The sequence below is a fragment of the Melospiza melodia genome, chromosome 31, assembly GCF_035770615.1.
Source record: "Melospiza melodia melodia isolate bMelMel2 chromosome 31, bMelMel2.pri, whole genome shotgun sequence".
In the NCBI taxonomy this organism is placed as follows: Eukaryota; Metazoa; Chordata; class Aves; order Passeriformes; family Passerellidae; genus Melospiza; species Melospiza melodia.
The window spans coordinates 1,335,359-1,356,767 of record NC_086224.1 but is presented as its reverse complement, the minus strand read 5'-3'; the positions used below and the strand labels follow the sequence as shown (position 1 = coordinate 1,356,767).

General features: G+C 62.5%; 2 protein-coding genes across 8 annotated transcripts in view; one reads left to right on the top strand and one right to left on the bottom strand.

Moving 5' to 3' along the window:
* LRP1 (LDL receptor related protein 1) overlaps positions 1-6,365 on the bottom strand; it is a 131,320-nt gene extending 124,955 nt beyond the window's left edge. For all 6 annotated transcript variants that reach the window (XM_063179362.1, XM_063179364.1, XM_063179363.1 and 3 more), the window contains exon 1: positions 6,284-6,365. In XM_063179362.1, the coding sequence (XP_063035432.1) occupies positions 6,284-6,356 (73 nt within the window). In that variant the 5' untranslated portion in view covers positions 6,357-6,365. The remainder of the gene's footprint in view (positions 1-6,283) is intronic.
* Positions 6,366-9,774: 3,409 nt separating this feature from the next.
* STAT6 (signal transducer and activator of transcription 6) lies at positions 9,775-21,284 on the top strand. 2 transcript variants are annotated; one of them, XM_063179379.1, is made up of 20 exons: positions 9,775-9,808; positions 13,359-13,488; positions 13,584-13,722; positions 15,199-15,282; positions 15,368-15,672; positions 15,769-15,900; positions 15,984-16,172; positions 16,244-16,331; positions 16,421-16,543; positions 16,648-16,740; positions 16,881-17,087; positions 17,164-17,258; positions 17,348-17,484; positions 17,593-17,739; positions 18,664-18,733; positions 19,618-19,743; positions 19,834-19,935; positions 20,040-20,105; positions 20,292-20,438; positions 20,515-21,284. In XM_063179379.1, exons 2-20 carry the CDS (start codon positions 13,373-13,375, stop codon positions 20,690-20,692), a joined length of 2,544 nt encoding a protein of 847 aa, XP_063035449.1. In that variant the 5' UTR covers positions 9,775-9,808; positions 13,359-13,372; the 3' UTR covers positions 20,693-21,284. The 2 variants fall into 2 exon arrangements, with proteins under 2 accessions (XP_063035449.1, XP_063035448.1); XM_063179378.1 differs by lacking the exon at positions 9,775-9,808 and adding an exon at positions 12,151-12,208.
* The last annotated feature ends 125 nt before the right edge of the window (positions 21,285-21,409 follow it).

Sequence of the window (21,409 nt, the reverse complement as noted above, 5' to 3'; positions counted from 1 at the left end):
GTGGCAAAGGCAGGACTGTGGGAAGGACACAGGCTGATGAATCTGCTGCTCTCAGGTGCCATTCATGGGGTCAGCAGCCACTCCAAGGAGCCCCTTCCCAACTCTGGAACCACAGGATTCACCCCAGTGGAGCCCCATGGGTGGTTGGGGTGAGCTGGGAGAGGACTCAGGGCTTGGCAGGAACTCTCACAGAGAGAAGTTCACGTCTAGGAGGTCGGGGAGGGCACAAAAAAAGGATTTTATCTGCTCTAGGAAAGTGCTTGGAGTGGATCTGGGAACTGAAATCATCCCCAGGCTGGAAGAGGAACCTCCCGCCCCATGACAAAGCCGCGGGCCGATGGCCCTGCTGAGTCAGCAGGATGTGGCACATCCTGTGTGTCCTCCCCTCTCCCGGGCACTCCGGGGCCCCCAGGGCCCGGCCCTGGCTGTGATTTCGGGAAGCGCCTCCCATGCAAACCCCAGCTGGTCAAAGGACGCTGGAGAACCCCGTGCTGCCCGCAAAACTCCATCCAAGGGCTTGGGACAGCTCCTGAAGGCACAGCCAAAATCCCTGGGGTGCTCTGGGGGTCACACACACAGGCACAGCTCCCAAAGCAGCCAAATCCCAAAATCCCACTGTGGACAGCATCCCCACGAGCTGTCCCACTCCTTGCGGAGCATCCCAGTGCTCCTGAGATGGTGGGAACTCCTCAGGATCCACCTGACAGCCAGAGCAGACCCCTCCTCATCCGGGCTGCTGGACCAGGATGAGCCTCAAGGGACACACAGGGCAAAACCCCTGGGGTGCTCTGGAGGGGTCGCAGACACAGGCACAGAAACCCCACTGTGGACACCACCCCAGTGCTCCTGAGATAATGGAAAAGCCTCAGCAGCAGGATGCACCTGGCAGCCAGAGCAGACCCCTCCTCATCAGGGCTGCTGGACCAGGATGAGCCTCACTGGGGCAGCCACGGGGCAGCAGAGTGCTGGCACAGACCCCAGTGCCCATTATTCTCACCCTGCCACTCTACAGATGCCACCAGTGCTCCCAGTTTCTCCCCAAAGAGCTCCTGGCCCTCACCCTGCCCACCCTCCATCCCCCTCCCCAGCTTAATGAGCTTTAGGAGGTGACCTGGATGTTGTCACAGCCTCGAGGGACAGCCAGGTCCCCCCGTGCCCTCCTGGAGGGGGAAGGAGTGATGGTCCTTGCCCAAACACCCTCGTCCCAAGCAGTGGGAGGATGGATTTTGGGAGCCAAGCCTCTCTCCTCAAAGCTTCTCCTGCCACCACCCCGTCCCCTCAGCTGACTCCAGGGCTGTTTTCAGGACCCCACCCAGCAGCTGCTTTACACAGCTTTTCCCTTCATTTGGCTCTGATTTTCCACTCCAATCCTGCTGTTCCTGAGAGGAGAGGAGAGGGAAAACGCAGCAGAGCAGAGCCTGGACAGCCCCACTGGGCAACCACAGGTCAAGAATGGGCTGGGGGTGAAGAGGAACCACAGAACAACATATGAGGAGGATGCTCCAGAAACCGGGGCCTTGAAGGTTTTGCTCCCCATCATCCCAAACCAGTTTTTAACACTGGTTTAAAACCCAGTTTTTACCCAGTTTTTAACACTGGAGGAAAAGCTTGAGCACAGGTCAAGAATGGGCAAAGAGAAACTACAGAACAACATCTGAGGAGGATGCTCCAGAAACCAGGGCCTTGAAGGCACAGGGAGGACCTGCATGGTTTTTCTCCCCGGTTTTTAACACTGGTTAAAAACCAGGTTTTACCCAGTTTTTAACACTGGAGGAAAAGCTTGAGCATGGGTCAAGAATGGGCTGGGGGCAAAGAGAAGAACCACAGAACATCTGGAGGCCAGCTCCTCCAGAAACCAGGGCCTCGAAGGCACAGGGAGGACCTGGATGGTTTTGCTCCCCATCATCCCAAACTGGTTTATAACACTGGTTAAAACACAGATTTTAACCAGTTTTTAGCACTGGAGGAAAAGCTTGCCCATAGGTCAAGCATGGGCTGGGGGCAAAGAAGAACCATAGAGCAACATCTGAGGAGGATGCTCCAGAAACCAGGGCCTTGAAGGCACAGGGAGGACCTGGATGGTTTTCCTCGCCAGTTTTTAACACTGGAGGAAAAGCTTAACCTGTGGTCAAGCATGGGCTGGGGGCAAACAGAAACCACAGAACACCTGGAGCCAGCTCCTCCAGAAAAAAAGGGTCTTGAAGGCACAGGGAGGACCTGCGTGGTTTTTCTCCCCAGTTTTTGCCACTGGTTAAAACCCAGTTTTTACCCAGTTTTCATCACCAGCTGGAGCAGCCCCCGCTCCTTGCCGGTTCTCAGGCTCCCCCGGAGCACATGGAAGCAGCAGGGAGAGAACACGAGGAGCGAGTGGTGGGGCTGAGACACCGAAGGAGAGGGGGCTGCCACAGCTGCTCCCACCCCCACAGCGCCCACTGAGCCTCAGGAGCTGCAGAAATGCCTGGGTTTCACCCCAAAGCTGGCACCACTGCCAGGGATGCTCCAGAGATGCCCCAGCAGGGACAGGGAGAACTTGGAGCCAGAGGTCAGCGGTCAGTTCTCTTACTGGACTCCCAAAATGTGACTCCCCAACACCTTTCACACAAGGATAGAGCCCCACAGAGCTGCTGGAAGCACAATTGTCCTGCTGGAATGCTCTAAAAAAATAAAAATGGGATGCTCCAATGCCCCGCACAGGAAGGATGGACACCCCCACAGTACCCACTGAGCCTCAGGAGCTTCAGAAATGCCTGGGTTTCACCCCAAAGTTGGCACCGCTGCCAGGGATGCTCCACCATCAGGGACAGGGAGCACTTGGAACCAGAGGTCAGTGGTCAGACCTCTCACTGGACACCTTTCACAGGAGGCTGGAAGCACAATTGGCCTGCTGGGATGCTCTAAAACATAAAAATGGGATGCTACAATGCTCCACACAGGAAGGATGGACACCCCCACAGTACCCACTGAGCCTCAGGAGCTTCAGAAATGCCTCAGCTTCACCCCAAAGCTGGCACCGCTGCCAGGGATTCTCCACCATCAGGGACAGGGAGCACTTGGAGCCAGAGGTCAGTGGTCAGACCTCTCATGGGACACCTTTCACACGAGGACAGAGCCCCACAGGGCTGCTGGAAGCACAACTGTCCTACTGGAATGCTCTAAAAAATAAATATGGAGTGCTACAACGCTCCACACAGGAATGATGGACACTCCCACAGCACCCACTGAGCCTCAGGAGCTGCAGAAACAGCGAGGAGGCAACACCTGGGCTTCACCCCAAAGCACCCCAAAGCTTCATCCCTGGAGCACCGCTGCCAGGGATGCTCCAGAGATGCCCCAGCAGGGACAGGGAGCACTTGGAGCCAGAGGTCAGTGGTCAGACCTCTCATGGGACACCTTTCACAGGAGGCTGGAAGCACAATTGGCCTGCTGGGATGCTCTAAAACATAAAAATGGGATGCTACAATGCTCCACACAGGAAGGATGGACACCCCCACAGTACCCACTGAGCCTCAGGAGCTTCAGAAATGCCTGGGTTTCACCCCAAAGTTGGCACCGCTGCCAGGGATGCTCCACCATCAGGGACAGGGAGCACTTGGAACCAGAGGTCAGTGGTCAGACCTCTCATGGGACACCTTTCACACGAGGACAGAGCCCCACAGGGCTGCTGGAAGCACAACTGTCCTACTGGAATGCTCTAAAAAATAAATATGGGGTGCTACAATGCTCCACACAGGAATGATGGACACTCCTCTGAACACGGCATGGAGGAACCCCCTTCCAGCAGCTCCTTCTCCTCCCAGCACCTCAAACCTCCACTGTTCACCTCCACTGAACCCAGAGCAGCTCCGGGCGTGTCCCTGCACGCTGAGGGAAGCAGCGTGTGCACACCCACACGTGTGCACACACACACACACACACACACACATGGAAAAACACACGGGAAAACACCTGGGAACACAGGTGGGGACACCTGGGAACACACATGGGCACGCAGGGACACAAAACGGGACGTGCCAGACCACCAAGGTGGCACGAGGGAAGTGCTGCACCAAAACACCTCAGCAACCCTCAACCACAGGTATTTCCAAAACAGGAACAGGGTGATCCCTGCCTGCCCTCACTCCACTCCTGGGGCTCTGGGGTGCCCCACACCACCCCAGTAAATGGCAGAGGACTGGGCAAGACTGGCAGTTGCACACCAGCGCCCTTTGTTCCCCATGGAAAAGCTTCCTCCCGCCCCACGGCTGGACTTTGTCCTCTTCTCCTCCAGCAAAAAGCAAAGAGCTCCCAGAGCTGCAAACAGAGCTTGTGAGTGTGAGGAATTCATTCTCCAGACAAGGATGGGGACCTGCACCCTGCTCCAAACGACCTCCTGGCCTCTCCCAGAGCCTCACTGTGGGAAGCCAGAGCCCAGCCAGGACCACGAGGGTCGAGGCACCAGCTCAGGTGGCACCTTGGTGGCACATTCTGGCTCCTAACCGACCCAACCACGTGCTTGTGGTGCCTCCACACCCGCCACATGCCTCCACCTCCTCCCCACCCACAGCCTCACGCAGCTCCCAGCACCCCAAGGTGGTGGGACAGCACCTTGACCCCATCAGATCCCCAAAAAGGAGCCCTTAAGGAAGAGGGGGACATGCAGCAGGGAGGAAGGAGTGTCCTCTGCCCCACTCCAGCTCCTGGTTTTGGAGAAGAGGATGGAAGAACTTCCCTTCCAGCTCATCATCTTCCCGCAGCCTGGTTTCCAAAGGCAACGCAGCTTATGCAATGAGCACTGCCTCCCTTCCGCCCCCACCAACTTCTGGATCCGCCGGCTGCTCCTCCGAGAGCCACCTCCGAGTGCCACCGACACCTCGCGTCCCCGGAGAGGTGACCCCGGAGGGCTCAGCTCTCGGCCACCTGCACTGCCCGGCTCGTCGGGCTCAATCAGCCCCGCAGGTGCCACCGAGCGGGGGGTGAACGGTGCCCTGAGCTGCTCTGCTGTTGTCACCTCCCTGCAAGGGACACAGATCAAGTGTCCAACACTCCTCAATAGGGCGAGGAAGGGCTGGAGGATGGAAACCACAGGCTCCGGCCTCCTGCAGCCCCAGACATGAATCTGGGGCAGGGATCTGGCGTTTGCCCAAACCTCCTCCTCCTCCTTCTCCATCCCTCGGACACAACGGGTCAGATGCTGCCACTGCCACGACACCAAATCCCTTCTCCAGCTTTGCTCCGAGGTGGGCAAAGGAACGGGACAGAAAAACCTGCTCCCTAAACCAAAAAACAACCCCCTCTCGTTCATCCATCATCCCGGCCTCTCATTTCACCAGGCCATTCCCGTGAGGACAGAGGGGAATCCGTCACAGGAAAGCCAAAACTGCCCCAATTTCGCTGCTTTTGAAGGGAAAAACAGCCCCGGAGCGTCCAAGCGTTGGGAGAACTTCGCCACGGCCGCCGGTTCCCGGCTGGAGCCGCTGCCAGCGCGGAGCACGGGCGCTGCCAAGAGCGGCCCCTCGCACATTCCCAGCCCGGCCATGGAGCTGACGAGCTCAAGTATTTACTGAATAGATCAATAAGGGCCGGGAACGCGACGTGCACGGCTTGGGAACGAGCGGTTTGGCAAGGAGCTGGATGGACGGATACGGGGGGGGGGGGGGGGGAGGCTGGACAAACGGACACACGGATGGGGGGGAACGAAACAGCCCCGGCTGGCTGGATAAACACATTCCCAAAGCCACCAGGCCCGCTCACAGCCGAACTCCGCAGCCGGGCGTCGCGGCTCCGCGAGAAGCAGCCCCGGTTATGCAAGAGGGGGAGCGCGGGGCGAGGCCGGGCTGTCACGGGCACCCCCGGGACCGCTGGGACCCCGGACCCGGTCACCCCCCGGGACACCGGGACCCCCAGTCCCGGCTCCCGCAGCGGTGCTGAGCTCCAACTTTCCCGCTTGGCTGCGGGGAAAACTTTGGATTCCAGAGGAAAATGGGATGGAGGGCGGGTGGGAGCCAGGGGAACGGGTAAAAAGGAGAAAACGGGGAGCGCCAGCGAGCGGCCCCCGCGGCTGCGGGGGGAACGGAGCGGGGGGCGCACGGTGCGCTGCGGAGGGGAGCGGGGAGGACGCGCCTCCCCAGCCCGGCCCGCAGCTCCCCGCTGCCCCCCGGTCCCTCCGGTGTCCCCACGGTGCGGTGGGGCCGGGCTGCGCCCGCTCTGCTTTGTCACGGCGGCGCCCCCCGCCCCCTCCCCGCGCCCCCGACAGCGGCGGCGGCGCCTCCCCCTCCCTCCCCGCCGGTATCGCCCCCCGACTCACCTTCGAGGGCGCGGGCGGCGGGCGCGGCCAGCAGGGCCAGGAGGCTCCCGGCGAGGGCCAGCAGCGGCCCCATGCCGGCGGCTCGGCGGCGGCGGCGGCGGCGGCAGCGGCGGCTCCTCACGCCGTGCTGCCCGTGGGGCGGCGCGTCCCGGGCCCGCGCACCGACATCCGCGGGGGGCGGGCGGGGGCGGGCCGGCGGCCGGGCCGGGCCGGGCCGGGGGGCGGGCGGACCCTCCGGGCTGGGCGGCGGCGGCGGCGGTGGCGGCGGGGCCGGGGGGCGGCGGCGGCGGGGGATGGGGATGGGGGGGGGGCGGGGGGGTCTGCGCGCGCCGCCGCCGCGGCGGAGGGAGGGGCGGACGGTGATTTTGGGGAGGGGGGGAGATGGAGAGCGCGCCGCCGCCCGCCTGACGTCACCGGGCTCGAGCCGCCGCCGCCGCGGACGGGAACGGGGAGGGGGGGGGGGACACGCGCGTGGCGGTGGGGGGGGGTCCTACGCGCATGCGCGTGTGGGGCCGGGGTTGCGCCCCCCGGTGGGTGTGGGCAGGGACAGGGTCCGGTGTCGGTACCGGTATTGCTATCGGTAGGGTCCGGGCAGCGGTCCGGTGTCGGTACCGGTATTGCTATCGGTGTGGTCCGGCCAGGGGTCCAGTGTCGGTACCTGTATTGGTCTGGGCAGCGGTCCGGTGCCGGTACCGGTATTGGTATCGGTACGGTCCGGGCAGGGGTCCGGTGTCAATAATATATATACAGGCAGAGGTGTCGGTATCGGTGTCAGGGGTCCGGTGCCGGTATCAATGTCAGTATGGTACGTTCAAAGATCCGGTAGGAGTGTCCGTGTCAGTATGGTACGGGCAGAGATCCGGTGGGACTGTCGGTGTCAGTATGGTCCGGGAGGGGTCCGGTGCCGGTGCCGGTATCGGTGTCAGTATGGTACGAGCAGGGCACCAGGGCCGGGGCCGGTGTGACACAGGCACATGTACAGCGCTGCGGGTCCCGTTCACACGCGGTACCGGCCCGCGATGCCGCTCCAGAGCCCGGCCCGGCCCTGCTGTGGTGGCCCCCAGGTGCGGGGGAGGCCCAGCTCCCCTCTACCGGCACACGGTACAGGCTGTGGGTCAGAAACGAACGAGGCAGCAGGACCCTCATCATCCTCAGGGGCGGCGGGACCCTCTCAGGGCTGCAGGACCTTCGCTGTCCCGGGCCCTTCACCATCCCCGAAGGCATCAGGAGCATCGCCATTCTCCCAGGACAGCAACACCATCAGCACCCCAAGGGCTTTGGGACCCTCACTGTCCCCCCAAGGGTCGTGGGACCCTCGCCATGTCCGAGGGCAGTGGGACCCTCACTGTCCCCTGTCACCCCCCAGAGCTGTCACCCTCCAGGGCACAGGACCCTCGCCATGCCCAAGGGCAGTGGGACCCTCATTGTCCCCCCCAGGGCAGTGTGACCCTCGCTGTCCCCCCAATGCAAGGAGTCCCTCATCACCCCCCAGAGCTGTCACCCCCCAGGACCCTCGCTGTCCCCCCAGCCATCCCTGCAGTGGCTACAGAAGCAAGGCTCAGGATCGGGCGGCCAGAACAGCAGACCCCCCATCATGGGAGTCCCGCCATCACTCACCCAACTCCTGCTTTGACTGAGAGCCGTGACGTCAGAGCCAGAGCCGTGACGTCATCCAGTGGCCACTCCGCTGCCTGCCAGGGCCCGGGGCCGGGGAGGGAGATGGGCAGCGGTGCCGGCGCCGTCATCGGGCACCATGCGATCCCTCGGCGTGATGTCATATGTTTTTTTAATTATGTCACACGCCCGCTCCGCCCCACCCCGCTCAGGCAGCTGCGGGGGGAGAGGGTGATTCAGGCTGCTGCGGCGCCAGATGTTCGGGAAAACGTCCAGATGTTCCCGGGACGCCGCCCCGGCAGAAGTGCCGGGGTGGCAAAAATCGCCGGTGTAACCCGGTGGGCTGGAGGGGTTTTGGGGGCCGGTTCTGTACCCCGCATTCCCCCAGAGCCCCCAAACGTCGCACAGGACCCGGGGAGCGGGTGCGATTCTGATTCCTCCCACAGCCCCCTCCCCACTCGAGACCGTCCTGGACGGGGGCGTGGGGAGGCCGGGAAGCCCTTTCGCAGTCCCGAACGGGTTTCCACTCTCCCGGGATGTTCCGGTACACCGTGGATAAGCCGCGCTCGCGGGACCCCCGGGCGCGTTTGATGCTGGGAATGGCAGCACCGAGAGTTCACTGGCGTTCCCGGCAGGAGCCGGGAGGAACAGCCATGTCCCAACCCCGGTGTCGCATCCCCAGTCCCGATACCACATCCCCACCCCCGGTCCCGCATCCCCACCCCCGGTACAGCATCCCCAGTCCCAGTATCGCATCCTCATCCCCGGTACCGCATCTCCACCCACGGTACCGCATCCCCAGCCCCGGTACCGCACCCTCATCCCCGGTCCCGCTTCGCCAGTCCCTGTCCCGCATCCCCAGCCCCGGCAGCACCGGCCCCGGTACCCCACCCTCACCCCCGGTCCCGCATCTCCAGTCCTTGTCCCGCATCCCCAGCCCCAGCAGCACCGGCCCCGGTACCCCACCCTCACCCCCGGTCCCGCATCCCCAGTCCCTGTCCCGCATCCCCAGCCCCGGCAGCACCGGCCCCGCCGCCCTCGGTTCGCCCCGGTAGCACCGCGGTGCGGCAGCGCCCCCTAGCGGCCCCGAGGCGGCCGTGCCCGGTGCTGCTCCCGCCGCTCCGGTGGGCGCGGGGATCGGAGCGGTCGAAGGAGCGCCCCGGGGCGGGCCGGGTACCCCCGTGAAGAACCAAATCCCCCCCAAGCAAGGAGCACCACTTTCAGTGCCCCCTCTCCCGTGTTCGGTTCGGTACCGGAGGGCGCAGCACAGCCCGGGACCAGCCACGGGCACGGACCCCAAGAAGGGGACCGGGGTTCAAACCGTGCGGGGAAGGTGCAGCCCGGGATCAACGGCCCGGTGCGCACGGGAACAGCGGTGCCACGGAACCGGGACACCCGCGGGAATGGGCCGGGGGCACCCACGGGGGTGGGCGGGGGGCTTGGAAGGGAGGCAAAGAAGGACCTGATTAGAGCAGGAGTTAGGTCAGGAGTGGGTGTCACAGATGGGGCGGGGGGACACGCGTGGGTACGAGCAGTGGGTGTGTGGGGGCTGTATGGGGGTCACGAGTGGGATTTGGGGTAAGAGCGTGGTCTTGATAAGGAGGACAGGAATGGGGAGATACGGGGCAAGAGTGGGGTCACGACCGGGTGGGGGCTGATACGGGACGGACGCGGAGCCGGTGGGTGCCGCAGCCCCTCGGTGGCGACGTGCGGGGATCCCAGGTCCTGCCGGGACTCGTCCCGATCCCGGTGCCCTCCCATCGATCCGCTCACGCGTCTCCTCCCTCTTCCTGCGCTCGGCGCTTCCCGGCGGAGCGGGGACCGGCCGCGTCCGCCGCCGCTATGGAGTGAACGAGAGGCCGCGGGGCCCGGCCGGAGCGGCCGCCCCCCGCCCGCGGCTGCTCTCGCCAGGTAACGGCGGGCGGGACCGGGAGCTCTGCCGCTGCTTGGCACCTCCCCGTTCGGGGCACCGAGCTGGGAACCGGGGTGGGACGGGATATCCCAGGGGTGGGGGATACCCGGGGCTGGGGGGGCTGTCCAAGGACACCTCCCTGCTCCGGGGGTGGGCAGTGCCACGTGTGACAGGCTGAGGGGGAGGTCCCCCTTGTCAGCCCCTCACTGGGGTGTTTGGGGATGGGGATGGGGATGGGGCTCTGGGACCGGTGGCACCGAGGCTGTATCGGCCACCGAGGTGGAAACGCAGCCCAGCTCGACCCGAAGTCCGGAGCACCTACTGAGGATGGCATGCAGCTCTGCTGGCATGCAGCTCTGCTGGCACCCCACTCTCCTGGCACCCCACTCTCCTAGCTGGGCGCTGCTTGGGGACAGGGCATGCATGGGGCAAAGGAAGATCCCTTCTTTCCCCTGTCCCACTGGTGGACCTCGACAGTGAGTTCCTGGGACGGGAGCGGCACCAAATCCAGGCCGGGCTCCCGGAGCTGTGAGTCATCCTGGGCTGGGTCGGCTGGGAGGGCCCCGCTCCTTTTCCTACGAAGCAGAGGAAATTTCATGCCCCCAAAACGTGGGTGTCCTCCTCGTGGCACTGTCACCAGTGTCCCACCGTGTCCTGTGTTCTGGCCTCAGCCTCGGCTGGCAGCAGTGGCGTCCTCAGCACTCTGGGGAAACTGAGGCACGCTGAGGGGCAGAAATGTTCCTCGGGTTCTTCCCGGTGAGGACAGAGTCAGAGAGAAGTCCGGGTGTTCATAGCATTTGGAAAACCTTGGAATATCCGAGAAAGCCTCGAGGAATTTGCGGGCAGGATAGGGAACGTGCTCTGAGGTGCCCCCGCAGGATGAGGAGGGCGCAGAGGGCTGGGAGATCACAGATCCAGGCTGGGACATCGCAGAGGGGACATGGCCAGGGGTGGGATCCATCCCTGTCCCCCCAACACAGCCTGCCCGAGGATTGGGGGCTGAGGTTGGCTGCCAGCAAGGGCTAGTGGTTAATGAGTAACATCCGTGGGATGTACGGCAGCACCCCGGGGCCGGGAAGGGGACGGGGAGTGTTACGGCACTTCCAGCTTGGGAACAAGGTTTCCTGTTGCAGTGACAGCACAAAGCTCGTACTGAGACTCTGGGCGTCCCTGAGCCCCCTCTCCGAGCCTGGGCTCCTCCTGAGCCACCTTCTCGCCCAGCCTCGCGGGTAGGCAAAGCCCTTGGGTGGAGGAGGAAGCGAAAGTGGCTGCGTGGAGAGGGTTTGGGGCGGGGGTGAGGGTCGGGGGCGGCTTCTCCCCCTCCCCGTGTTGTGTTGTGTTGTGTCCTGCCCCGTGTCAAGCCGGTTTTCCCGGCTATAACACAGCTGCGACCTCCGTTTCCCTTGGAGGAGGGTCCCCATGGGATGTTGCCCCCAGGAGGGAATTGGGAAAACCAGAAGAGGGAAAGCTGGAAATTGGGATTGGAAGGATTCAGAGCACGCCTGGGCTGAAAGAGCTGCTGTGATTGATGCCAGGAGGGGACAAGGCAGGTCCCCCGCCTCGAGCTCCTCCTGGGCTGTGGGAGGAGGAGGGAGCAGAGCAGCTTCTCCTGCAGGCTCCCAGCAGATCCAGGCATGCCTGGCTTAAGGCTTACGCTCCAGGTTGGCGCTTCCAGCCAGCAGCTGCCTCCCAGGGCTGAGCAGAAATACAGGTTTAATGGGGAAGGAGCATGGGGATTAACCTCGAAGGTGGCAAAAGGAGAGGCTGTTTTTCCCCCTCCTGCCAAGAATCCCATTGGGACTGTGGGGAAAAGCCCAGCAGCATTCCCAGAACTGCTGTGTGCGTTTCCCACCGGGCATTGACCCCTGGGAGTCACCTCATGCCCTGCAGTGAATCCTTGGAATCTGTTTACACCAGGCAGCGTGAAGTCGAAAGCAAAAGCATTTCTGGAAGGCGTCAACCTGCAGCCACCATGACCGGTGCCTTCCTGGGGTGGCACCGTGAGGGCTGGCGAGCCCCGGGCTGCTCCCTCCTCAGGGCTCCGGGCAGGCCGCAGGCGTTTGTTTGCTCCGGCCGCGACGTTGCCCAGTGACGCCGGCTTCCTTCCCCTCGTAGGCTTCTCGGAGTCTCGCAGCTCCACCTCCGCCCTACGCCTTCGGCGGCTCCGCGCGGCCCAGGCCCGTGGGGAACAACGCGCTGCCCGCGGGGGGACTCGAGCCGTGCCCGCGGCTCCGCGCTCGCCCCTTCGCCTGAGGGCACGGCGGGCCCGGCCCGCGCCGCCCCGGGGGTCCCGCCGCTGCCCGGCCCCTCGGCTGGGCTGTGAGACGCCACCGGGGCTGCGGGATCCGCCGCGGGATCGGGCCTTGGCCCCGGGCGGGGCCGGCGGAACCGGCAGCGAGGTGTGTGTCTGTTTGTGTGTGTGCGCCTGGAGACCCCCCTGGCCGGGCGGGCCCGCGGGGCTGCGGCGGGGCCTGAGGGGGCGAGCGGGGCGGGAGCGAGGGCGGGAACTGCCGGGAAGAGGCTCGGGCAGTGCTGAGGGGACGGGCTGGGAGTGTTGGCGTTCCGACGCCCACCTTGGGGTGCGGTGGGGCCGTGAGCCTCCAGCCCGGGCATTCCAGGTGGAATTCCCCATTTAGCCCGTCATTCCAGGTGGAATTCCCAATCTAATGCCTCATTCCAGTTCTGTTCTTGTTTTTCCTGATCTCTGGAGCCTACCGAGTGTGAGGGCCTCCAACTCAGCCATTCCAGGTGGAATTTCCAGGTGGAATTCCCTCATTCCAGTTCTGTTCTTGCTTTTCCTGGTCTCTGGAGCCTACCGAGTGTGAGGGCCTCCAACTCAGCCACTCCAGGTGGAATTCCCTCATTCCAGTTCTGTTCTTGTTTTTCCTGATTTCTGGAGCCCACCTTGTGTGAGGGCCTCCAACTCAGCCATTCCAGGTGGAATTCCCAGTCTAGCACCTCATTCCAGTTCTGTTCTTGCCTCTCCTGATATCTTGAGCCCACTGAGTGTGAGGGTCTCCAGCTCAGGCATTCCAGGTAGAATTTCCTATGTAAAGCCTCATTGCAGTTCTGTCCTTGCTTTTCCTGATCTCTGCAGTCCACTGAGTGTGAGGGGCCCTCCTTGTGAGGGACACCTGAGGAAATTCTGGGGCACAGCCAAGCCACCTCACTGGGGTCACCCCAGTGGAACAGCCTCACCAAGTTTGGGGGAGTTCACACTTCTCCAGCTGTCCAGGAGTTCCACACTCTTCCAGCTCTCCCATGCCCAGTCCAGCAGCACTTGCCCATCCCTTTGAAAATCCTTGTGGCAAAAGGAGCAGGGAATCCCCAGAGATTCGGGAAACTGAGGCGCAAGTGGGCTGCCAGCCCGCCCAGGATTGCCCAAGAAGCTGATCCTGGATCAACTTTCCCACTCCTCCTCCTCCTCCCCAGCAGCCCCAGCCCAGTGGAGCAGCAGGTTCAGACGTGGAGGGACAAGCAGCAGCTCTTGGCCCTCAAGGGCTGGCTGGGGGCTGCTCAAGTGGTCCCTATCCCCTCTCCTGCCTGCAGGTGACTGTTCCAAGATGTCCCTGTGGAACCTCGTGTCCCACATGCCACCAGAGGAGTTCAGCAGCCTCTCCACGGAGTTTCCCCGGAGCCTGCGCTGTCTCCTGGCCGAGTGGCTGGAGAACCAACCCTGGTGAGTCCCCCAGACCCTTCCTGCCTGGAATTTGGGGATCACACAGGGGTAGGAGTGGGATCCATGCCCATTCTCCCAACTTTTCCCCTCTCCAGGGAGTTCATCAATGGCTCAGATGCTTTCTGCACCAGCATGGCCAGCAGGATGCTCTCAGACATGCTGGACAAACTCCGCAGCGCTGCCGGCAGCGACGGGCAGCAGTGCCAGATCCTGCAGCAAATCAGCAACATCGAGGTGTGCAGGGACCCTGGGGCTGGGCCACGCTGGGATTGCAGCCAGCTCCCAGGAAAACTCGGTTATTTTATGCTGGAAGGGCTCAATGCCTAAGGATGGTCCCTGTGTGACAAAATTTTCCAGGCTTGTGAGCAGTGAACACACTCAGCTATTGGGTTTTTGGGATTTTTTTTGCTGTCTGAGGTTCTGCAGCCACATCTTCCCTGAAATGGTCCTGTGGGGACCCCTCTGAGCCCCTCAGCCCCCAGTTGTTGGCACCTGAGGGCTGTCTCTGCAGATGTTCCCCATTTTCTGCTCGAGTGTTTGTTTTCTCCTTCCTCCAGGCTTTGTGGGTCTGCATTTCCTCCTGCCGTGAGCTCTGGGTTTCATTTTTGGTGCTCTTTCTCTTATCAAGGCTGTTGGAATTGCTCTGTCTCTTTCACAACCCTCTGATTTATCTCCTCTGGCCAGTGGAGCTCAGAGCACCAGAGCTGAGCAGGGCTCACTCCCAGAGCCCCATTCTGGTTGAAAATTCTGCTTTTTTTTGTAACAGACCTTTTTAATATTCAACATTTGGGAAGGGATCAGCTTTAGTCACAACTTCTGGGGAACAGGGTGACTTTTCAAAACAAGATTTTGTTGCTTTGTTGCTCTGTTGCTTTTTTGCTGTAGGAAACAAGCAGATGTTTCGGCTTAGGGATTTTTTATTATTTAAAATGCTGACGCAGAGCAGCCCTCCTGTGTTCACTCCTCCCTCCATCCCTCATCCCAGAACACCAAATCCTCCTCCATGCCCAGCCAGGCTGTTCCCTGCTCTTGATGCTGCTGTGGCCAGGTGACCCCCAGGATGGGCAACCACAGGGTGCAGATGGGAGCCAAACTTGGGCTTCTCGTGCCCTGAATTCCAAATTTTCCCTGGAAAAGCCCACGGGGCTGCATCCAGACCCCCACACTGGAGCTCCCACCGGCACAGGAACCCACCAAGCATGTCATCAGCCATTCCCCCATCGTGTTTCTGCTGCTGTTTTGGGAAGTTGCTAATTTGGGAAATGCGTGAAGGCCGCAGAAGCTGGCACGGGGACACGGGAGGCAGAGCCAGCAGGGGAATTCCTCTCCCTGGTTTTTTTCAGTGGAAAGCATTGATCCACCCAGGGCAGCTGGGAGAGTCTCCCCCAGGTGTCAGGCTGGAGGCTGGAGGAAATGCTCACAGGAATCCTTTCAGTTTGGATTTTTTTTTTTCTCTCTATTTGAAGTTGATTCTCTACTTTTTATACCAAAAAAAAATAGAGTTGGAGCCGATGATCCCGATGTTCCCTCCAACTCCAGATATCCCATGATTCTGTGCACCATTTAAAGCGGTTTTAAAGCTGGAAATCAGCTCTGTGGTTGTTACAGAACCCCTGAATTACTTTGTCCAGGTGTTGTGGGAAGGAGAAGGGGTGGCAGGGGGCAAGGGTGTCCCCCCTGACACCCCTAATTTGTGTCCCCCCTCCCCAGAGCACCTTCTGCCGGGACCCTCTGCGGCTGGTGGCCGTCGTCAGAGCCGTCCTGGAGGGCGAGAAGGCAGCCGTGCTCAAACGGGTGGGTGCCCCCTGCCCTCCTGCCGGGCACCCCGAGGTGCAGAGCCACCCACAACCCCCCCTGACCCCTCTCTGCTCTGCCCCAGGACCATCATCTGCCTCTCAGCTTCCACCGGCGGCAGGAGGAGCTGAAGTTCAGCCTGGGGCTGCAGCGGCTGCAGCACCGAGTCCGGGAGATCCAGGCGCTCCAGGAGGAGGGGCCAGGGCGGGATGGGGCTGTGCAGAGCCCTGTGGCTCCTAGGGAGCTGCCCACCCTCATCCTGGAGGCTGTGAAGGAGCTGGAGGCAGCCAAACAGCAGGTCCTGAAGAGGATCCAGATTTGGAAGAGACAACAGCAGCTGGCAGGGAATGGGGCCATCTTTGAGGAGAATCTGGCACCGCTGCAGAAGAGGTGAGGGGGCACAGGGCAAAGCTGAGGGATCCTGAGCAACCTGCTCCCACCACCAGGTGAGTGAGGATGGGGTGCTGAGGGTCCCCCTTTCCCCAGGTGTGAGAACCTGGTCGAGGTTTACTTCCAGCTGCAGCAGCAGGTGATGGCAGCGAGCACAGAGCTGGGCCCTGAGCTGCTGCCCCGGCTCCTGGAGCGCTTCAACGAGGTCTTGTCCAGCCTGGTCAAGAGGTAACACCTGGGGGCTGTGGTGGCCAGGGTTAAGGTGGATCTGGTGGCTGTGCCAAGTGCCACGGTGTCCCTTTGTCCCTCAGCTCCTTCCTGGTGGAGAAGCAGCCCCCACAGGTGCTGAAGACCCAGACCAAGTTCCAGGCGAGCGTGCGGTTCCTGCTGGGCCCGCGGCTGCTGAAGGCACTGCCCAAGCCCTACGTGGTGAGGGCTGACATGGTGACAGAGAAGCAGGCACGGGAGCTGGAGCTCAGCAACTACAGCAACACCCTCAGGTGAACAGTGGGTGTGGGGAAAGAGGGTTTCCCAACCACCATTCCCCCCCCTAATCCCCTTCTCTACCCAGTGAGAGCACGGGGGAGATCTTGCACAACACGGTGGCACTGGAGACCAACCCCACCAGCGGGAACTGCTGTGCCAACTTCAAAAACGTGGTAAGTGCCACCAGCTAGGGGCTGGGCTGTGGCCTCCATTGGGGTTTTGGGGGTCCTGAGGCTGGGGATGCTCAGCTCTCCCTCCCCAGCTGCTGAAGAAGATCAAGCGCTGCGAGCGGAAGGGCTCAGAGTCGGTGACGGAGGAGAAATGCGCCGTCCTCTTCAGCACCAACGTCACCTTGACCCCCAGCAACATCTCCGTCCACCTCCAGGTACCATGGGATGGGGCTGGATGTGCTGAGCCTTCCCCTGTGGGACGCTGGGACAGTCCCAGGGCAGCCACCACGCCTGGCTCAGGGACACTGTGTGCCCCCAGGTCCTGTCTCTGCCCATTGTGGTCATCGTCCACGGGAACCAGGACAACAACGCCAAAGCCACCGTGCTGTGGGACAACGCCTTCTCTGACATTGTGAGTGCCACCAGCTGCAGAGAAGGAGCTGGAAACTGGGGCTGACTGGGCTTTGGACTCCCACCAGTGCAGGTGGGAGCAGGAGCCCAGGGTGGGACATGGTGGGCATCGTGTCTTGATGTCCCCCTGCCCGGCCACAGGACCGGGTGCCCTTTGTGGTGGCCGAGCGTGTGCCCTGGGACAAGATGTGTGACACCCTGAACCTGAAGTTCATGGCAGAGGTGCAGACCACCAAGGGGCTCCTCAAGGAGCACTACTTCTTCCTGGCCCAGAAGATCTTCAATGACCACAGTGCCAGCCCCGAGGACTTCCAGAGCCGCCACGTCTCCTGGGCCCAGTTCAACAAGGTGACTGCGAGGGATGGCCAGGGTGGGCAGGGGCCAGTGTGACCACAGTGAGCCTCATGGCCTCTCTCTGCCTCAGGAGATCCTCCCTGGCCGGGGATTCACCTTCTGGCAGTGGTTTGATGGAGTCCTGGACCTCACCAAGAGATGCCTTAAAAGTTACTGGTCGGACAGGTGGGTGCCCCAGGGCTGGGCTTTGAGGGGGTCCTGATCCCATCCCTACTGCCATGGGTGGTCCTGATCCCTGTTCCCCACCCATCCAGGCTCATCATGGGCTTCATCAGCAAGCAGTATGTGTGCAAGCTGCTGAGCATGCAGCCAGATGGGACCTTCCTGCTCCGCTTCAGCGACTCCGAGATCGGGGGCGTCACCATCGCTTACGTCATGCGGGGCAAGGACGGTGAGACGGGGTCAGGTGCTGTGCAGGGGAGGGGTCCTCACTGCCAGGGGGTGTGGGCAGCTCCAGGAACCAGCACTGGAATGCAGTGACATGTCTCCCCTTGCTCAGGCTCCAGCCAGGTGGAAAACATCCAGCCCTTCTCTGCCAAGGACCTGTCCATCCGCTCCCTGGGCGACCGCATCCGGGACCTGGGGCAGCTCCGGAACCTGTACCCCAACATCCCCAAGGACCAGGCCTTTGGGAGTCACTACAACAGTGAGTGGGGAGGGCCTGCGTGGGGCCTGGGGTGTCCCACTGTAATGCTGTGAGGAGGGGTATGGACCAGGCCTTTGGGAGTCACTACAGCAGTGAGTGGGGAGAGCCTGGATGGGTCCTGGGCTCCCCCTCTGCACCCCAGCAATGCTGTGAGGGGGGTTATGGACCAGGTGTACAACAGTGAGTGAGGAGGGCCTGCATGGGCCCTGGGGTGCCCCTCTGCGACGCTGTGAGGGGGGTTATGGACCAGGCCTTTGGGAGTCACTACAGCAGTGAGTGAGGAGGGCCTGCATGGGCCCTGGGGTGCCCCTCTGCAATGCTGTGAAGGGGGTTATGGACCAGGCCTTTGACAACAGTGAGTGGGGAGGGCCTGGGTGAGTCCTGGGGTGTCCCTCTGCACCCCGGCAATGCTCTGAGGGGGTTATGGACCAGGCATTTGGGAGTCACTGCAACAGTGAGTGAGGAGGGCCTGGATGGGCCCTGAGCTGCAGGGGCCCATCCTCTCACCTCCTTCTGAGAATGAAAATTCATTATAAACTTCAAAGTCCCCATCAGCCTAAAAATAGACTTCTACTCCCTTACCTTCTTCCCCATTGCACTGGTCGTATCATGATCTATCCCCTCCTACAAGATATATGGCCTCAGACCCCTACATTACAAAATTGTTCACCTACCTGCTATTCTTCATTGAAGATCTTCTGGGCCAGGAACAAGTAGTGCTCCTTGAGGAGCCCTTGGTGGTCTGCACCTCTGCCATGAACTTCAGGGTGTCACACACACTCTGCACCCCAGCAATGCTCTGAGGGGGGTTATGGGTGTCACCCAGGTGGCCCCAGGGCTCGCAGGGGCAGCTGGGGCTGGCAGAGATGGTTGGCAGGGCATGGTGGGGGTGGTGGTTCATGGATGGTTCTCCTCCCTGAGCAGAAGAGCAGACAGGCAAGGACGGCCGGGGCTACGTCTCCACCGCCATCAAGATGACTGTGGAGAGTGAAAGGTGGGTGTGAGGCCATCTCTGTGCTGGAGGTGTGTGCACAATGGGCCAGGGTTTGCACAGACCCCTGGCCAGCAGGGGGAAATGTCTGACTGGGGAAAACAGAGCTCTGCTGGTGGGCAAAGAGCCCTCAAGCTGTGCTGGGCATGTCTGTGCATCTCCCACCTCCCCTCGAGCACCCATTGGCACATGTCCCCCTTCAGAGCCCCCTTTGAGCACCCACTGGCACATGTCACCCTTCAGAGCCCCCCCTGAGCACCCAGTGGCACATGTCCCCCTTCAGAGCCCCCTTTGAGCACCCACTGGCACATGTCACCCTTCAGAGACCCCCCTGAGCACCCATTGGCACATGTCCCCTTCAGAGCTCCCCTGAACACCCCTTCAGAGCCCCCCTGAGCACCCAGTGGCACATGTCACCCTTCAGAGTCCCCCCTGAGCACCCAGTGGCACATGTCCCCTTTCAGAACCCCCCTGAACACCCAGTGGCACATGTCCCCTTTCAGAACCCCCCTGAGCACCCATTGGCACATGTGCCCCTTCAGAGCCCCCCTGAACACCCCTTCAGAGCCCCCCTGAGCACCCAGTGGCACATGTCCCCTTTCAGAGCCCCCCTGGCACATGTCCCCCTTCAGAGACCCCCCTGAGCACCCAGTGGCACATGTCACCCTTCAGAATCCCCCCTGAGCACCCAGTGGCACATGTCACCCTTCAGAGTCCCCCCTGAGCACCCACTGGCACATGTCCCCCTTCAGAGTCCCCCCTGAGCACCCACTGGCACATGTCACCCTTCAGAGACCCCCCTGAGCACCCACTGCCACATGTCACCCTTCAGAACCCCCCCTGAACCTGGACCTGGCAGTGCTGATGGGCTCCATGTGTCTTTGCAGGGACCAGCACCCTCCAAACACCATGGGGGCCCCCCCCGAGGCCCCCCAGGCCCAGATGTTCAGCCTGCCCATGCTGCAGCACGAGCTGCACCCTGAGAATCTGCCGCCACTGCTGGGCCCCATGTGGTGAGTGCCCCGCTGTGGGGCGTGGGGTGGGGGCTGTGGCAGTGCCCCCCCCTCAATCTGAACCTCTGTGTGTGTGTGTGTGCACTGCAGCTCCCCCACTCCATTCTGCCCCCAGCCCATGCCCGGGGGCTACCCCCCGGTTGAGAGCAGCATCATGACGGTGCCCGACAGGCTGACCCCCCCCTTCCACAGGTAGGAGCAGGGCAGGGCAGGGTGGGGGGCACGGGGGACACCCCACCACCCACAGCACATTTCAGGGGTGTTCCCCTCTCTCTGAGTGCTCCTGCTCCCCACAGCCCATCACAGATGCTGTCGCCTCCCTCGCTGTCCCACTGCCAGGACCCTGCCTTCAGGACCCCTGGGTAAGAGCTGGCACGCAGGTGGAAGGGGGGCACAGTGCCCTGTGCACCTCTTTACCCCCTCCCCACCCAATGCCAAGCTGGCAGAGCCCCACACCAGCCCCCCATAAACCAAGCAGTGCCCCCCAATACTTTGGGGCTGGTGAGTGCCCTGGGGGACAGTTTCTACCCCATTCTTTGCCACCCCAGACCCTTCATGCCCAACCAGTTCCTGCCCGGGGAGGTCCCGCAGCTGCTGCCCGCGGGTCCCTCAGCGGATCCGCAGGACGTGGACATGCCCGAGCTGCCCCCGTTCCCGCTCATGGAGGACGCGTCGCTGCAGAGCCCTCCGCGGTGGTAAGCACGGGGAGGGGACAGCAGGGGGAAGCCCCTCCCAGTCCCCACCCTGTCACCCTGCTCTTTCTGTCCCCAGGATGTCGCCCAGCATGGATCAGCCATCAGCCTCAGAGCTGGAGCACCTCCTGGAGGTGTCCCCGTTGCCCCCCTTCGCCCCCCTCCAGCAGCACAGCGTGTACCCCAATTCCAGCCTGTCCTCCTGGGGGCTGGGGGACGCACGGTGGGATGACAGCATCCGGCCAGGACACGCGTGAGGGGGCTCCTGGTGAGGGGAGGGGGACATCGGACTGCGACCCCCTCCCCTCACTCCCTCCCAGCCTTGCTGGGTTCATGGACTTGCCACAACTCCCGCAGCAGTGAAAACTCCAGCTGGGAAAGGCGATGTTGGGGGGATTTGGGGTAACCCCTGTCCCCCCCCCCCCCCCCCCCCACCTCCGTGCATTGCTGCCCGCCCCTCCCGGGGGTCCGCGGGTGAGGGGTGCGGGTTTAGGGGGGCCCCGTCCTGCGTGGGGGGCACCGGCAGCAGCCGCACGCGGTGCCCCCAGCCCACGCCCGCCGGGATGAGTCACCGCGGGGGCGGGAGGCGGCAGCGCGAACGGCGCCGGGGCGGAGGTGCCAGCCCGGTGCCCCCGGCAAAGGAGGGGGGACACACCGGGACCCCCATGGAAAGGGGGGAACACGACCCTCCCCGCACCCCCGCAGTCAGCGCTTGCTTTGGGGTTTTTTTGTTCGTCACTCCCCCCCTCCCCACCTCCAGGCTGGAGCAAGGGGGGTAGGAAGATAAGCCATAAAATAAAGTTTTATTCCAAAATAACAAAATAAATAATCTACTGTACACGGTACAAAGGAAGAGTCGCTAATGCTCTAAAAAGACACCACACAGTCCTAACGGGGGGGTGGGGGTGTGAATGGGAACCCCGGGGCTGGGTTTGTAGGGATGGGGGGGGGATAAGGAGGGGGTTTGGGGTGGG

What these genes read in the sequence shown, in the direction of transcription:
- STAT6 (XM_063179379.1), top strand. Translation starts at nt 13,373, where the DNA reads ATGTCCCTGTGGAACCTCGTGTCCCACATGCCACCAGAGGAGTTCAGC. An exon ending in CTTTGGGAGTCACTACAACA is followed by an intron (nt 17,740 to 18,663) that starts GTGAGTGGGGAG and finishes CTCCCTGAGCAG; the next exon opens with AAGAGCAGACAGGCAAGGAC. An exon ending in ATGACTGTGGAGAGTGAAAG is followed by an intron (nt 18,734 to 19,617) that starts GTGGGTGTGAGG and finishes GTGTCTTTGCAG; the next exon opens with GGACCAGCACCCTCCAAACA.